At 38.7% G+C, this 18,693-nt stretch overlaps 1 protein-coding gene across 1 annotated transcript in view; it reads left to right on the top strand.

Moving 5' to 3' along the window:
• Nucleotides 1–18,491, top strand: part of VWA2 (von Willebrand factor A domain containing 2) — a 282,676-nt gene extending 264,185 nt beyond the window's left edge. Inside the window, exons 13-14 of the mRNA XM_086922879.1 lie at nucleotides 1,833–1,955; nucleotides 15,244–18,491. Of these exons, the coding sequence (XP_086779005.1) occupies nucleotides 1,833–1,955; nucleotides 15,244–15,365 (245 nt within the window). The 3' untranslated portion in view covers nucleotides 15,366–18,491. The remainder of the gene's footprint in view (nucleotides 1–1,832; nucleotides 1,956–15,243) is intronic.
• Nucleotides 18,492–18,693: the final 202 nt, after the last annotated feature.

Genomic DNA, 18,693 nt, shown 5'->3' on the forward strand with positions numbered 1-18,693 from the left:
AGCTGTTATGCGATCAGATTATGGGGGCATATTATCAAGGGGGTTTATCACCGCTTTTTTGGCTTTAAAAGCCAAGAAAGCGGAGATAAAATTATCTCCCTATTACCTAGCTGTTGCTAACACCAGTTAGCGACAGCTAGTAGGAGATAGCGACCATCTTGGGCCCCGCTTTGCATGTCAGTGATATTTATCACTAGTGACATGCAAAGTGGGCGTGCCAAGATGTTAGCGACTGGAAACAGTCGCTAACATCGCTATCTCCTATTACCAACTTTTGGAGTTATTCGCGCTAAGCGCGAATATCTCCAAAAGCTAACACCTGCCCCTGAGCAGTTCTTAGCCATGTTATCCAATGGGAGGTGGATAACATGGCTAAGAGCATTTGCTCGGTAATGCATGAATATCGCTTACTTTTCAGCGATATTCATGCATTGCGGCCGATTTTTATCGCTTAGGAGATAAACCTTGATAATAGCAAGGCTCCTAAGCGATAAAAATCGCCGCAGCTCGGCGATAAAAATATCGCCGCTAAACCAACATAGCGATAATTATCGCTAGTTGTTGGTAATATGCCCCATGGTGCGTACCCTGTTCCCGTGTGTGGGATAAGAGGGTCGCTAAGATCAAAAGCCCATCCACTGTAGAGTGCCTTCGGGCAGGTGAAATATGTTATGGGATTTCGAATGGCGTGTGGACAAAAGAGCAGTATACATCTTCTAAACTTGGTCTGTAATATCAGCAGAGTTTCAGAGAAGGAACATTTTTTCCTAAATGACAATTTTGACACTCTTATAAATGAATCAGTTCAGTTGGTCCCGCACAAACATTCCAACTTCGTTGACAAGTGCCTTTTCTTATTTTTACATTTCATTTATAGAGTACTTAATTTCTAATACAAAAGTATGGAAAGTTGGGTGCCGAATACCAAGACAGCCTAGTCTTGTTTAAACCCCATGCCTCTTTAATACATCACCAGGCACCCCCTCCTCTTTACCTCACTCCTGCAGGCTCCTATTCAGGCTTTTACCGAGCCTTGACAGGGAAGTTCCCATCACGGTGGCCCAGCCCCTATCACATAAAACAACGTGCTGAGCACGATCAAGTGTTCAAATGGTGCTTGGGGTTAGTCTCTCTAAGAAACGCAGACAATACTAAAGTGGTAATTTGATTTACGTTGGGTGGCCTGCGAGCCTGCAGGGGCAGCGAAGGAGGAGCGTCCACCGTATTCTGGAATCCCCATTCTTTCCTTGTATCACTTTTCCTGTTTTTCTCTTCCTCCATCTTTCCCTCTTGTGTCTTTTTCTCTGTATTGCTCTGGGTGAAAGTCTGGTGAGGAAAAATAAGTGCTGGTGGGTCCCCTGCAACCACTGGCGCAAATTAAGCACTACATCTATTGTGCGATTTACATGATAAGTCAATTGATGACTTTGCCTGTGGCCAGGCCCTACTTGTAGCCCAGCCAACATGAAACATGTGGCGGCTTGTCCATCCCGGTGCCCATGTGGGATGTCTGACTTAATTGTGTGTGCATACATCTTGAAATTGCCTGTATGCATGTGGGTGCCTGTATGCGAGTTTTCTATTGGCACATTCATACATATACAGCCATTACAACAAAGAACACATACCTAAAACAAGCCAGACCTTTTGCTTCGTCACTGTTTGTTATTGAGCTGATGCATGACTCGGACAGTATCTTCACTGGCTATTACTTGGCCGATGGAGTCTCAATATATTATGACAATGTGTTCTGAACTGAGACTTTTTCCAGCCTACAGGGGCTCCTTAATATGCAATTTTTTTATAGTAACTTTCATTCACTTCTATTTTAGAGGCTAAGCGTCCAGTGAACTTGTGCAGGCCCAACCCATGCATGAATGAAGGAGTTTGCATTCTTCGAAATGGAAGCTACCGCTGCGACTGCCGAGGCTGGGAGGGCCCCCACTGTGAAAGGAGTAAGTACCTCTTTATTTAGAACCAAGCAAAAGAAGAGGAGGCGAGTGAGGCCGAGGTTTATGTTAACATGGAAAGCAAAGGAGTGGTGCGGAGTTTAATGTCTCCCTTCCAGGATCTGGAAGGGGATCTTTTGAAGAGCAACATCTTGTGGTTTATTGTGTATGGTCCCATCCATACTTTCTGCTTTTCTCCAATACAAGTGGGCCTCTGAATCCTGTAATAAACATCTACACTTTGTTTCACACCTGGCCATGCACTCTCTCGCCAAGTAAAACAAATATTCCCTTGGGTTATGAAAGGAACAGGATACAAGGTTCAACTCACAACTAGGTCGTACCTCACAAGGCGCACAATAATACAATTCATCAGGCAAAATCCCTCCTAATATTTGAATCAATTGCTAAACAGCACTGAAGTTTTACAAAAATCTTTTATTAAAAAACTAGTTACAATTTTAAAATTTCAATACGCTTCCTATCTATCACAGTTTTATACAAAACAATTGATAAAAACAATAAATGTAAAATCCCCAATTACAATCAGTTTACATAATATACCATGACATAAAAAGAGAACAATAGTTAAACAGTATACTTAGTTTTTCAAAGGAACATATCCTATGGGACAATTTAGAAACCTGGCCTGGATATGCATTACTTAGATACCTCAGGGTTCTAGTTTTCGATGCCTATTACGCTACAGTTATGGTACGGTTCAATAAGGAGCCATCTTTTTTCCAACACAGTCACGATTCTTCCGTCTATGTATAATTTCTGCACTTTAAATTGCATTGAAACATTCATCTTTCTTTTTCACTAGTCTGAGCTGCTCCATTATTTATACTAGGTTGTTTCTGTCCTCCTTCTCTTTCTCCTTAAGCTTGCTGCACACATTTTCGTAGTTTATTTGTAGCTTTTGCCAGGCTTTGACAGCAAATGCCCTATTACAGTGGTCAAATAATTTGCTGTGTGCTCCATAAAATTGCATATTTTCTCACAATGATTGAGCAACCTTTTGAGTGAGATGAAATGGTGCTTGGGTGAATTTCCACAAAGAAACGCAGAAAATACTAAAGTAGTAATTTAAATTACGATGGATCGCCTGTGAGCCTGCTATGGCAATAAAGGTCCAGCATTTGCTCCAGCGGTGGAGGATCATCGAACATATTATGAAATCCCTATTTTGCCTGATGTGGCTCTCCCTGCCTTCAGAACATCCACTGGCACAGATAAAGCACTAAAGGCAATGAAGTATGCTTTGAAACTACAATGGGGGTTTTTTGGCATGCACTGTATACTTTTTCTAGAACAAACTCCCTAAGAAGACGTTTTCTATTTGATCCATGGCAGGGTTTAAGACAGTGGATCCTTATTCGAGGTGGGTGACGAAACTCTCAAAGTTATCAAATTAACTTGAGCCCAACCCCCTGGTACTAGGCCAAAGAACAGAAAGGCTTAACGTAGGGCAATGTGTAAAGTAATTATACAGTACCAAAACAGTAATAAAGTCAAAATGCACAACAATTACAATCCCAAGCCGAACTAGAAAATTATAGTAAAATGTTATAAGGGGCAAAGGAGATATGACTTTTTAAAGGTTTAAGTAGGAATAGCGCCAAGAAGCACAAAGTGACGATGATAGTCAGTGATATCAGTAGACCGGGGCCTAGGCACAGTTTGAGGCTGACTAAAATGGAGTGTGATCCGGATATGACAACTAGGTTTGCCTGGTCAAAGATTTTACCTTTTAACTTAGTCCTTTAGCTCCCAATCCACCGTAGGAGTTGCTTTCAATGGTCCCAGGACTTCAGGGAGGCACCTAGATTCACAGGGTGTCAGGCAGAGACCAACAGCAGGGTCCAGCTGTCACTGGTCAGCTGGGAAGTTGCAGGATAGGCCTCTTGTAGCTTGATTTATCCGTATAGCCTGAACAAGAGGTCAGCCTTCTGTCCCTTCAAGTCCACATCTTTACCTTAGGGACAAGAGGGAGCAGGTCTAGTCCTTCAGAGCTCCTCTCAGGTAGCAGACAGCAGATTGAGTTCCTTTCTCTACTTTCTCAGCCAGCAGTGCTCCAAAGTGGGTGCCTTGAAATGCCAGATATATGCTTTGAGAGGGATAGTGAGTAGGAATGACTCCTGGGCATGCCCTAACCAATGAGGTAAACCTTTCCTGAGCCATCCCTAGACAGTTTGAGCATTTTCAAGTAGCCACTGTACCCCCAATAAACCCAGTCAACTATGTCAGATACGACAAAAACATGGTTTGCCTGGAACCAGACAGCGGATACACAAGAATTATTTTGGCACCCTGTTACCATCCTTTTAAGTGCACCCCCAGTGTTATATGTAAACCCAGCAGACCTTTCAAGCAGGATTTGACACTCCAGTGGGATTTACATTTTAGTGTCACAGATCATGCCCACAGTCCCCACCCTGTATTTCTATGAGGTTCAGAGAAGTTCTCTGCCCATTGCGGTCAGCCAAGTTGTTTGCTGCTGGGAGGCATCTAACACCCTTTTCTCACCTAATGAAATGCTAATTACTGGCTGGATAAAGCTAGACAGCAAATGTGAATTAGCCTCCAGGAACTTCAGACAGGGATAAAGTAACTTTCTAAAAGTTACTTGTCCTTAATATTTATTAAAAACAGGACTTCACCATTGAATTGGATTTTTAATAACTATTAAAATAGTTGTTTCATTAAGTTTCTAGCTAGTCCTGTTCTTGAGCTACAGTATTAGTATTTGAATCTGCACTCAGGTTTGTTTTATGGGCCAGCCAGCCTTCCTACAGTGAAAATAGCTTTGAGGTGCTAGTCACCGTTAGGACATGTTAACTTTACATTTCTACATGTTCTACTTTTAAATACTATGCACCCTTTCTTGTGAGCTGAAAGGTTTACATGGTGGTGACTTGTTAATATTTAAAAAAGAGGTTTAGACCTTTCAAAAGGCTTTATTTTGACAGATTGAATTGCAATTTTTGCACTGATACAGCCAGACTACATTAGTAGGCCTGAATGTTTTACACAGTCACTGAAGTAGATTGCTCAATAGGTGCTGCAGTCCACTAATGACATTTGCCTTACAGGCCCCTGGTACACCTTGTAACATATACTAGGAACTTATAGATTAAAGCGGGAGCACAGGCACTATACTACTGGTTAGCAGGGGTAAAGTGCCCAAGAGTTCTAAAGCCAGCAAAATATAGGGACATATTTACAAGAGCTTATTATCACAGGAATGTCTCTTTTTTTGGTCAAAATCTGTTTATTGATTTTAATACATGGATTGCAAACAATTGACGGATACCAAAGTGCATTCCATCTTTCTTCACAGGAGTAAAAACCATGAATTAGGTAGCTATGGTATAGACACAGTTTAATAACAAGTTTCGGCTTGCTCCTGAGACCAAATTCTGAGGAGCAAACCTCATACAGATTCATCATACTGTCCTAATAACCATTACACAGGAGGAACGCCTGACCCCCTAACTGAGGGCTAATGTGTTAGAACGCTACCATGGATAGTACAAAACCAAAACGCCAGGGAACGTCACTTCTTATGACGTTCCTGTGGCGAATAGCCCTTCACCTTATTTACAAGGCGGTGTTAAGCCATCTTTCACACAGCACTTAGTGTGAAAGGGATGGGCAATGGGCGTTGAGGTGGATTACAACACCCATTGATTTTTTACGCTGCCCCTTATTTACAAAGGGGCCGTAAATATGGGGCAGCGCTTGAAATAAGACCAGGGAAAACCTGGTCTTAATCTGGGGTAATGAGCAGAAATTATTAATTTCTCCAAGTTTTTGCTGTTTCTATGTGTGCTGCATTCTGCAGCACACATAGAAACAGCAATTCACCATTCACCATTAGCGATTGTTCATGCACAGGAAAGTATCCCTACCTGCACATGAGCAATCATTAAAAAATGACGAGTTGTAACTTCTATATGTGCTGCATTCTGCTGCACACATAGAAGTTACAAGTTACCATTAGGGATTGCTTATGTGGAGAAAGGAACACTTTCCTGCAAATAAACAATCATTCCCTGCAACGCAGATATCCTTTCACTACTGTGCAAGGATGCTTGCATTGGCACTAGGCAGCAGAATTTAGCGCCAGCGCTAGGGAAAACGCAGTGGTGCTCCGTATTATTATAAATATGGTGCATCCCTGCGTTTTCAAAATGGCAGAGCGCAGTGTTAGCAATTTTGGCTGAATGCCGCGCTTCTCCATTCCCTTGTAAATATGCCCCATAGTGTCCAGGAAAAAGGTGACAAATCCATGGTAACCACTCAGAAAATAAGGATTTTTTTCACAGGGTCATTTTATATTTTTATGCCGATGACCACCATGGAGATCCAGGATAAGGAAATCTAATGACCTGGCAGTGCAGTGGCCAACAGTTCTGATCGTAGGTTCGGCTACATCCCTGCACTGTCTCTTTATGATAGTGTCAAATTGGTGCTACAAGCAGGTGCTCTACATTCTAGCTCTCTACGACCACATGCGTTACACATCTCTCCCCCTGGACTGCCCTTTTCTTTACTCCTCATTCGTAAACTCACCAATCCGCATTTACTTGGGTGGATGTGCTTGACATTTGATCATTCTTGTCATTAGTCTTACAGCCCTCTCTAGCACCTTAGTTCATTTCTACAACAATCCTGCAATATGTTCTGCACATCATAGCTAAACCTTTTGCTTTTGTAATTTTAGGTCTGGCATTAGCTACACCCTTTTGAATTTACTAAATATATATATATATATATATATATGTATGTATTTTTCTTAAAGGAGCTTTTAGCCACCTCTCTTCATCCATTGGGCTGTTGTATCACTCACGTTTTGCGTCCGCCCACTGCAGCACACAGCATGGGGCAATGGGTCACCCTTCTTCAGCCACTGGTTACCTTCTCTTTGAATGACTGTATTTTGCTCTTTCGCCATGAGCACATTCACATACAAGGTCGTTCCATCAGTGCCAGCATTTTTGTTTTTGCTTTTTAATTACTTTAGTGTTGACTTTATGTTTAAAGCCTGAGGCCGGACCTTTCTACAAGATGTGAACACAGGCCACATTCCACTCTTTATCTGTTCCCATCTATTGCCAATGTTGTTGTAAATTCCTTTTGAAGTGCCCTTTATTCATCTGAATGCTCGTATTTCATAGAATAACAGATTGCATTCATTTCAAACGTTTGCGTGTAACTGTACATTATTCTCTTTTTACTATGCATGCAGTACACAAACTGAAAGCTTTAATATATATGTGAATTCATAGGCAGACAATTCTTCAGAACATATTTATTCTAGACTCAATATCACCAGTGTTCCTTTAATAAACGTTGCTCGGAGAGAAACTCAATCTTTATTGTGCTTAATTTGAAGTACTTTCTTTCTCTCCTACCTTCTTTCTTTTCATTGTTTTTTCTTTCCTTTTTCTTGCTTTTTTCCTTTTCCTGCTTTTTTTGTTTTCCATTTTTCAATCCTCCTTCCTCTTTCCTTTTCTTCTTTCTTTCCCTCATTCTTTCATCCTGTCTTCCTTCTTTAATTCTATCTTTCTTGCCTTTTATACATCTTTCTTTTCTTCATTCATTTCCTTCCTTTATTCCTGCTTTTAACTTTCATTCCTTTTTTCTTTCCACCATTCCTCCTTTTTCTCAATTTTTCTTTCAAAATGTCCATACTTCTCTCTTGCCTTCTTTCGTTTGTGTTTTCCATTATTCCATCTTTCTTTCTATCCCTCTTTATTTCATTCTTTCTTTACCCTTTACTTCTTTCACTTTTTCTTGCTTTCCTTCTTTTTTAATTCTTCCTTGCTTTCTTTACTTTGCTTTATTTCCTTCTAACTTTCCTTCTTCCTTTCGTATTCTCTTTTTCTTTCTTTTCAGTATTCATTCCTTTCTTTTCATCTTTTTCTTTTCATATTCCTTCTTTTTTCTTTCCTTAATACTTTATAGCTTCCTTTCATTCTTTCTTTCTTTCTTCTTCCTTTACTCCTTTCCTTCATTCTGGCTTTCCTTTCTTCTTCTTTCTTTCCTTCCTTTCTGTATTTTCTTTCTACATTCTTTTTTAGTTCTTTTTTTTGTTTCTTTCCTCCATTCCTTTTTTTTGTTTACCGTCTTTCCATCTTTCCTCCTTTTTTCATAGTTCCCTCATTCTTTATTTCCTTCCTGCTTTTTTCTTTTTTTTCTTTCTATCCCTATATCTCCCTTTTATTTCCTTCTTTCTTTCCATCTGTCCTGCTTTTTTTCGATATTTCCATCCTTTCTTTCCTTCCGGGTTTTGCTTCCTTTCTTCTTTCCATATTTCTCCTTTCCATAGTTCACCTTTTCGTACCTTCTTTCCTTCCTGCTTTCTTTCTTTTTCCTTCTTCTACTAGAAGTTTCAGTTTTTCCTGTGTTTTCTTTCTTCCTATTATTTCTTCCTGCTTTTTCATTCTTTACTCCTTTCTTTCTTCATTATTTAATTCCTTCTTTCTTTCCTTTCCATCTTTCTTTCCATAATTCCCACCTTTTCTTTCCTGCTGTTGTTTCTCTCCTTTCTTTCTCTTTCCTTCTTTCTTTCCATCTCTCCTACTTTCTATCAATATGTACATCCTTTATTTCACTTTTCCTTCTTTCTTTTTTCCATCTATTCTCCTTTCTTTTGATATTCCCTTCCTTTCTTTCCTTCTTGCTTTGTCTTTCTTTTGTTCCTTCTTCCTTTCAGCTTTTTACTTCTTTCTTTTCCTATTAGTTTCCTTCTTTCCTTCCATCTGTCCTTTCTTCTTTCCGCATTTCCCTCCTTTGTTCTTTCCCTATTTCCTACTTTCGTTTTGTTCTTTCTTTCATTTATTTTTCCTTTATTTTATACTGTTGTCTCTTTCGTTCTTTTTTCCAATATTTCCCTTCTTTGTTCATTATCTTTTTTTTTCATTCCCTGATTTCTTTCATGCTCACCTTTTCCTTTTCTTCTTTTTTCCCTTCTTTCTATTTTTCTTTCCATCTTCCTTCCTTTCTTTCCACATTTTCTTCCTTCTGTTTCCTTCCTGCTTTTTTCTTTCTTTGTTTTGTTGCCATTCCTTTTTTCTTTCCTTACTATCCTTTTCATATTTTTCTTGTCTTTCTTTCCAGTCATCTTTTCTTTCCTTCTCTCCTGGTTTTCCTTCATGCTCTTTTTTTACCTTCCCCTTCTTTCTTACCTTCTTTCATTCCTGCTTTCTTTCATTCTTTTCTTGAATCAATTAATTCTTACCTTTCATTTTTTTCCTACTTTTTTGCGTTCCGGCTTAATTTTAATTTTCCTTATTACTTTCCGTCTTTCCTGTTCTTTATTTTCCTTTCATTTTTCTTTCCATCCATCTTTTTTCCTCTTTCCCTTTTCTTTCTGCCTTTTTGTTTTTTCATTCTTTCTATCCCTTTTCCTTACTTTTGTTTCTCTTCCTTCTTTCTATCTATCATTCCTGCTTTTCTTTTCTTCTTCCCTTCCAGTTTTTTTCCATATCATTTCTTTTTTTCTTTTGTAATTGTTAATTTCCTTCCATCTTCTTTCATTTCTTTACTTGTTTCTTTGATGCTTTCTCTCCTGCTTTCTCCTACCTTCCTTGCTTTTTCTGTCTTTTTTACTTTCCATATTTCTTTTTCTTTCCCTATCTCCTATTTCCCTTCTCTTTACTTTTTTCCACCCTGCTTTTCTTTTTCTTTACTTATTTCATTTTTCCTTCTTTTGTTCCTTCTTTCCATCTTGCCCTTTCTTCCCTTCCTTCCATATTTCCATCTCCCCTTTTTCTTTTTCAGTTTTCCTCCTTCTTGTTATAATCTTTCCTCCATTTTTTCTACCATTCTTATAATTGTTCCTTCTTTTGTTTCATATATCCTCTTTTCGTTCCTTAATGCATTTTTCTTTTTCTCCTCTTTCCCCCTCACTTTCCATCTCTCCATCTCTTTCCTACTCTTGTTCATTCCTATTTGTTTCCTTTTTCTTTCTTTTTCTTTCAGTCTTTCTTTGCTTCCCTTCATTTTTATTTCTTTTAATCTGTCCACCTTTATTTTCTTGTTTTCTTTCCTGCCTGCTTTTCCATTTTCTTTCCTTATTTCTTTCCTGCTTTTTTCTTCTTTCTTTACATATTTCCCTCCTCCTTTATTTATTTCTATATTTCCTCCTATTTTCCTAACTGCTTTTTCTTTTTTCCTTTATTTTTTCTTTCCTGTTTTTGCGTTTTTCTTTCCTGCTTTCTTTCCACATTTCTTTTCTTTCCTTCCATATTTCTTCCTTCTGTCTTGCCTTCCTGCTTTTCTTTTTCAGTTCTTTCTTTCCTTTTGTGCTTCCTTCTTTCCTGCCTACCTTTCTTTCCTCATTCTTTCTTTTCTTTTTTCTTTCCTGTGTTTTCCTCATTTCTTTCCTTCCACATTTTTCTCCTTCTTTCCCTTCCTTTCTTTCTGTACTGATTTCCTTCTGTCTTTCTTCCTTTTTTCTATCTGTCCTCCTTTATTCTCTCCATCCCATATTTATTTTCTTCTTTCCTTGCTCCTTTTCTTTCTATATTTCATTCCTTCCTTCTTTTCCATGTGACTTTTTTCCTTTTCCTTTTTTCCTTTTCTGTCCTTATTTCTTTCCTGCTTTTTTTGATCTTTTTTCTTTTTATATTTCCTCCATTCTCTCCTGCTTTCCCATCATTTCCTTTTCTTTTCTTCTTTCTTTCCATGTTTCCCTCTTTTCTTTCCTTTTTTCCGGTCTGATTTTTTCACTTTCTCTTTCCTGTTCTTGCCTTCTTTTTCATTTCTTTGCTTTTTCCTTGCTTTCCCTCCTGTCTTTCCTTTGTTCTATATTTTTGTCCTTTCTACATTTCACTGCTTTCTTCTTTCCAGCTTTACTCTTTTCCATATTTCTCTTCTTTTTCCTTTCCATATTTCACTCCTTCACTTCTAATCTTCCTGCTTTTTTATATTTTGTTATTCCCTTCTTTTTCTGCTTTCTTTCTTGCTTTTTTCTATCATTCTTCCCATATTTCCCTCCTCCTTTCTTTCCTGCGTTTTTGTTCCTTCCTTTTCTTCCTTTTTCTTTCAAATTTCCTTATTTTTCCATGTTTCCTCCTTTTTTCCTTCATGCTTTTTTCTTTTCTTCTTACCTGCTTTTTTGGCCTGTTCCCTACCTTCCCTCATTTTTCTTTCCACATTTCTCTCCTTCTTTCCTTTCGTTCTTCACTTTCTTTTTTATTTCTTTCTTCCTTTCCATGATTTTTTTACGTTTATTCTGCTTTTTTAACTTTCTTTCCTTCTTACTTTCTTTCCTTCTTTACACATTTCCCTTTCTTTCATTCCGTTCTTCCAATCTTTCCTCCTTTCTTCCCTTTTTAAAAAATATTTGTGTCCTTTTCTTTCCTTCCTTCTTTTAGTTTTATATATTTCTTTCCTTCTGGTCTTTTCTGCCTCCTTCCCTGCTTAGTTCTGTCTTTCTTTCTATATTTCCCTCCTACTTTCTTTCTTTCTTTCCGCCTATATTTCCCCTCCTCTTTTCTTTCCATGTTTCCCTTATTCTTTCCTTCTTACCATCCTGTCTTTTCACTCATTTCTTCTTTCTTGCTTTCTTCTTTCCTTCAACATGTCCCTCTTTTTTCATTCTTTTTTCCATCTGTCCTCCTTTCGTCCCACATTTCCCTTCTGTCTTGCTTTTTCTTTCCTTTCTTTTTTCTTTCTTTACCTCTGTCCTTTTTTCCTTCTTTCCACATTTCCTTCTTTATTTCTTTCCTCTTTTTTCTTTCAAAATGTACTTCCTTCTATGTTCCCTTCTTTCCATGTTTCTTCCTGTTTTTCTTTCCTTTCCTCATGTCTTCTCTTCTTGCCTGCTTTTTCTGTCTTTCCTTTTTTCTTTCCTTCTTTATTTCCATATTTCCGTCCTCAATTCTCCTTCGTTCCTTCCTGCCTTTATTTTTTTCTTATTTTCCTTTATATGTTCCTTTTTTCTTTCCTTCCACATGTGCCTACTCCTTTCTTTTCTTTCTTTCCTTCCATATTTCCCCTCTTCCTTTCTTTTGCTCTTTTCTTTCTTTCCTCCTTTCTTTTCATCTTTCGCTTTTTCTTTCCATCTTCCCTTCAACATTTCACTCCTTTTTTGATCTTCCCTCCTTTTTTTATTCTTTTCATATTTCACTCCTTTTGCTTCCTGCGCTTTCCTTATTTCTTTCCTTTTTGTATCTTTCCATCTGTCCACCTTTCTTCCCTTCTTTCTTTCCACATGTCTATCCTGTCTTGCTTTCTTTCCTGCTCTCGTTCCTTCTTTTGTTCCTTCTTTCCAGTCCTTTTTTCATTCTTTCTTTCCCTATTTCCCACCTTTTTTTCTTTGTTTTCTTTTCATATTTCCTTCCTGCTTTTTTCTTGTTCTTTATTACTTTCTTTTTTTCTTTTCTTTCCTTGTTTCTTTCCATATTTCCCTCTTTTTTGTTCTTTCCGTCTGTACTTTCTTCACGTCTTTCTTTCCATATTATCCTCCTTATTTCTTTTCATCTGTCCACCTTTCTTTCTACGTTTCCCTTTAGTTATTTCCTTTTTTCCTTTGTTTGACTAACAATGTGTGCTCCTTTCTTTCCATATTTCCTTATTTCTCTTTCCCTTCATACTTTTCTCTTTTTCTTTCTTTAGTTCTTTCTTTCCATCTTTCCTCCTTTCTTACCTTCTTTTTCTTTCCTTCTTTTGTATTTCATCCCTTCATCTTGCTTTCATGTTTTCCTTCTCTTCTTTCTTTACATATTTCCCTCTTCCTTTCCTTCCTGAAATTTTCTTATATTTGTTCATTCCTTTTTTCTTTCTTTTCTCGCCTTGCATTTTTCTTTTCATATTTCCTCCTTTCTCTCGATATTTGCTACCTTCTTTCTATCCTTTTTTCTCTTGTGCCTGCTTTCTACCTTTTTTTCCTCAATGGAAAGAGGCTGGCAGCCAATGGCAGAATTATTGTGTTTAAGTCTGTGTTAGCTGAGACCTTTTGATTTTCTAAAATAATGTGTATGACAGTTACTTATAGAGGTTTTCAGACACATTTCATCCATTTGTCTGGTTTGTGTCATTTACATAATTCTTCAACCCACTCAAGCATGCATCAAGGGGCCATGTATCAACACATTTCAGCCATTGTCTGACTTCACTATGAGTTATGTCATGCTGTCCTTTCACAATGAACATATTCATATATAAAGTATTTCCTTCTGTGTCAGAGAGTTTTATGTAATGTGTGCTTTTTTTATACCAAAAAAAACTTTTCTAATTTGGTCAATATTAAGTTTTTTTAGATTGACTGAAACCCATCAGCTTCCCTAACAATAACGTTGTGCAAAAAACATAAGAATTTGCAAAAACTGGTGGACAACGCCAAACCTATTGGCTTTGCCAATACTGTTTTTCTTTTTTTAAGGCCTTATGCAGTGCTCTGGGTGGTACAACAACCTTTGCTTTGACAATTCTGTGCAGGTTTGTTATTCTACCCAACACATAGAAGCTGCCTTAATGACATCATGCTGGCACTTCAAAATCAAACGAGGCAAAAAAAACACCAACCCCAATGGAGAAATCTCCAACCACAGTTTTCATTATAAATGCCTGTTTCACTTCCTTCTCTGTGCTACTGAACAATTGTAATATTCTGACAAATTGGTACAGCTGACAAGACTCAGGCTGCCAGAATATGATTGATTCTCACCTTTACTGACAGACCGCTCACCTAACCAAACTTGCCACTGAGCTCAAGATATACTCATTAGTAGGATACATCGCATGTCATTACAATGCGAGTGGTTACAACAATGCGTTGTTACATCACATGCCATTAAAACGCAAGTAGTTACAACGACTTGCTGTATGGGGCAGAAGGTGTTGGATTTTCAATCCAATACCTTCCCTACTGTTGCACACACTGGAGTTTGAATACTAAATTATACTATTCCAAACTCCAGCGCCCACCCCTACAGCAAGTCGTAACGACTTGCGTTGTAATGGCATGCATAGAAAATGCATTTGTTGTAATGAGTTCTATTCCTTATTAGTGGACTCTTTTCTCTCTCCACCTTGATGCCCCAGCTTGATAAATTGTGCAAATATACCCTCTCTATTTTCTGTACCCCTATTTTCTTATTCCTGCCATTGCTTCCAAGCCCATTTTCACTTCCCTTGGTTGCAGGCCAGATTTTGGTAGCAGTTCTTAATTATAGCATGTTTAGCAGTTCTTAATTGTAGCACGTTTTATTCTTACAAGGCTGAATATTTTGTATTTTGCTCTATCCTCTGTTTGCTAATCAATTTCTTAATGGAATTCTGGTACATTGACCGCGCCTGTGCCCTTCTTCCAGATTCATCGAATGTCTTGGTTGCAGACCAAAACATCCAGAAGATAGACTGGACTTGGGCACTATGCTTCTTCTATGGGGTGCTGCTCCAGAAGCCCAGTTGTTGCAATGTCGGCCTGGCATATGTGAATGTCGGTACAGAATAGATAAGCATTGGTTCCCGTCTTAAGCACCCATTTCTGAGGCCCCCTAACAACACTTTTGCTCAGCCGGAGCATCACTTTTTTGACGCTATGGTTGCGCAATGTGCCGCAGCATATTTACAAGGCCACGCAAAGCCACTTTGCATGTCTTTTTATGGCCTTGTAAATGTGCCCCTGTCCCACAGAACACTGCATGAAAGGAGCGTTCCATGGGTGTTGCTGTTTTGTGTTCTCACGCAACACCCATGGAATCTGAAGCATTCCCAGATTTACGAGGAATCGTAAACCTGGGAATGCATCAGATTCTAACGCCAGAGGCACAACAAGAAGAAATATTCTTATTTTTCCTGTTTTTTTAACTCTTTCTATGTGTGCTGCATTCTGCAGCACACATAGAAAGAGGACACCTTCCTGCACAAAAACAATCATCCCTAGAAGGCAGACACCCTTGCACTATGGCACAAGGGTGCCTGCGTTGGCACATGGCAGCCCATTGGGCACCAGCACAATGGAACAGGACAGGAATGTGCCATATCTCAGAAATATGGAGCATTCCTGTTCTTTTCTTTTGACGCAAGGCAGCGCAGCAAGGTTCCTTGCAGCGCTGTGCTGCCCTGAGCCAAAAGCTCATAAAGGAGGCCCAAATGCGAATGGAGGGTTTCAGACTTACTGAGCTATTTGAAGGTTACTGAATTTGAAATATTAACCTGCATTATAAAAAGGTTCTCCAATCCTTTGCCAAACTGTTGAGTAACCAATCAGGCCTTCAGATGAACAGTCTCTGTTGTCTCTCTTACAGTACAATTTGTTTTTTATTGTTTACAGAAATTGCACGTGGAGATTCGCCCAGGCCGTCCGGTTTGTTCGCACAATCACGAAGGCAGCGGCATCACCGCCATCTTTCTAGAGCACAGCACCGAAAGAGGCACGCCCAGCTGAGACATTGATCCAGCTTTTTGCAGTGGTGCTCGTCTGGACCACCTCAGTGCAGAGTCTGGGACATGCCATTGTACCATGCAAAGGAACTGTCCAGACACAGAGGACAGACCTAGCAAATACCACACTTTTGGAACCCAACACAAGTGAACTGAAAACAGCACTTGACTGCACTGCCGGGTGCATCTATGTTGCCCCTAGAGCTTCTTTAGTGGTTGGCTAGCATGATTGTGTCTTGGGGTGGAAAATACTGCCAGTTTGCTTCCTTTGGGGGAAACCCTCCAAGTTTGGTAAACATTGCTGGAATCACGCATGATCAGCTTTGTTGGGACTTGTTCTAATTGGTGCCAATGTTGTCATCTGCACTGATTCTGTATTTCATCGCAGAGAAATGCAGGTTCGATTGATTTGAGACACTAATGCACCACATCCAAGACGTGTGCAGATCGTTGGCAAAACATTGATTGTCCTCTGGATATGTCATAGAACTTCAGTGTACGGTATAGTTCCATAAAAAAAAAAAAACTCTACATACATTATTTTTTTCGGAGATCATGGGTGAAGTGGTTTGCACCTCTCTTTGAAACTGCACCAGACTTCTTTAAAAAGTTGTACAGCTGTATGTGGTCGAGTTCTTACGGTGGTATAGCTTGTACGACAAAGTTTACTTCTGTTTGCCGATAGAAGTTAAAGCTTCACGTGCTACTGCTAGTCCGAATTAAGGATTGCTTTTAAAGGCCATTGGCTGCTAAATTATATACTGCCAAAACTGATTTACCTTAATCGGAATAGTACTGTATACAAAAGAATCCGCAAACATTGCTACAGAATAGTCGAGCCTGGAAGAGGAATGAATCCTGTATTCTGTAACAGCACCAGGCACCCACCTCAAGGGTATGGCAGTGCCCGGGCTGGTGATTTGAAGACAATGTATTTTTCTGTGAGCCAGAACTGATTTGCAGAACTTCACCTATTTATCAGAACTAAATAAAAAAATGGCCCTCTCAGTAGCGGAGTGTGTAGTCACCATTCGGTTTGCAGCTACTATTTCGAAAATTAGGAAGTATGGAAGGCATCAACTAGTTCAAACTTTAAAGCCTCCATATAGTGCAGAGAAACCACTTCCAAGCATCGCACAATGGGTCTGATGCAGTGCTTAGTTTGTTAAACAAAAAAAAGTACCAGGGCCCTCGTTAGGAGGCCACTGTAGCTTGCACCACACACTGACCCTTCTGTGTGTGGCCAATGACAGCATCAACACAACTACTAACCTTCACACTCCTACAAGTGTGAAAATCTAGTTTAGCCCCCAAAGCTATATGAATAGTTTGGTCAGCAGGTAGTAGTCATTTTTGACGTTGATTAAATTACTAAACAACTATTGTTGTGCTCATCTCTAAATCAGAGAAACAGCGCTACCATGTGACAGACTGTCAGAAGTGCTTGTGTTGATTAAGTGCTGGTGCTGATCACTGGAAATCAACAGCTCAAATTAAGCACTGTTGATGCTTGTGTTAGGAATAGGATTTAAACCGAAGTTCCTAGATAGCAAAAGTGAAACCTGCGTGGATTTGTTTGACCGATCTACAATCTGAAAATTAAATCCAAACAAGGTTGTCAATGTTAAACAATCTTTCCAATCTGTATATTTTTAACAGAGTTGTTTAATTGGTTACTTTGCTATGGTATTCGAGTATATAAATGGGTTGCCAGTCAAGGCCTAATTTATCATAATTCTTTGTCATTTGTGCAGCAAAACCCCTTAAATTAAAAATCACTCTTGTCCATATTACAAATGCCAGTGGTACAAAATATTTTATTTAGGCTGTACTTCCAAGCTGTAAAAAAAACCAACCTATTTTGATACTTTTCAGTATTTCCCAATTTACCGCTGAGTCCAGTTTAATGTTTGCCTCGTCCATTGCCCATAATTAGTATTTCACCCAAGTAATTACCCAGATTCTCATTTTCGTTCTGTGTCCTTTGTTTGCCAATCTCGTCCTGGAGAGGTAGCTGAGTGAAAGGGCAGAAAACATTAGCTTTGAAAGGCCCTCCTGTTGTCGGCTCAGAGCATGGGGTTTAAATATCCAGTTCACATTACAATGACTCAAAAATAAAACAAGACAAAGAGAGCAAACAAAAAGAGTTAGTTAATAGTAAACAAATGTTCATGAAGGTAACTAACAGTTAAAAATGTGTGACACTTTTTAAGAACATGGGAGTCTGTGGGTAGAAAGGTACTCTGGTACCCTGTCGTTGAGCATTATGAGTAGGCTTAGCATGAGGGGGCATGAAGAGAAGAACTAACATGATTAGGCTAACAGAATTAGATTCCCGTTTAAGTTAGTTCGGGTTTATAGAGTTTGGGAGAAAATAAATACATGTTTTAAAAATTGTTTTAATGAATCCACTTTTTTCCTTCAAGTTATTGGAATCTTTATTTTTAACTGAGTATTATGGGTGTTGCAAAATAAAATGAGATATTAGATCTTGTTGTAGTGGATGTTATCAACTCGGTTTAATGACCAATTAACGCTTTAATACTCCAGTATCATGACATAGTCGAGATCTTGCTGCATCTACAGCCTGGCAGCGAGCCTATGCTTGGACAAATTATGAACGCTGTTCAAAAGAAAGCTTTAAGCTGCATCCAGCTATGATACTCGAGCATTTGGAGATGTGAGGTTGTTCATCAGTGCTTCTTGATACTACTTGTCTTTAGAGTAACCACATCAAAACCTATGTCTCCATGAGACATGCCACACGCTTTGAAAGAAAACAAAAATAAGGTCACGTTTCCTGATATTATATTTAATTGCCATTTTCAAAGAACATTGTGATCAATTAATATATTTTATTGGGTTCTTAAAAGTAATTTTAACAACTTTAAACTCTGAGGGCAGGGATATTGTTTGCTCTTCCAGTGTAACTGGGATGTCAGCAGATAATGGTCACAAAAACTGAAGGAGGACAAGCTCCAAATTGTTGTTCATGCTTTGCAAAAGGGAAGGCCATTTTGCAGTGGCAACATTTCCTATATGGTGCAACTAGAGCTCAAACAGACAAGCGTTTTCTATATTGGCTCAAATTCCTGTGTTTTTTTTAAATTAGACAACCAATAAATGTTGTTATAAAAATTTAAATTGTGGAAACGTTGTACCCCTATTTATACCAAACATTTGTGATTATACCTCTTGAAGGTCACCATTTTGTCTAATCGTTGCTCCCTCTCTTTAGTTTTCTATATGATAAAATGACAAAAAAATATGTGGCTTACAGTAAAACCCCTCCAATTACACACTCGTCCATAGCTATGCTGCACTGTGACCAATGCTTTGT

Source organism: Lissotriton vulgaris, chromosome 5 (genome assembly GCF_964263255.1).
Source record: "Lissotriton vulgaris chromosome 5, aLisVul1.2, whole genome shotgun sequence".
Classification (NCBI taxonomy): Eukaryota; Metazoa; Chordata; class Amphibia; order Caudata; family Salamandridae; genus Lissotriton; species Lissotriton vulgaris.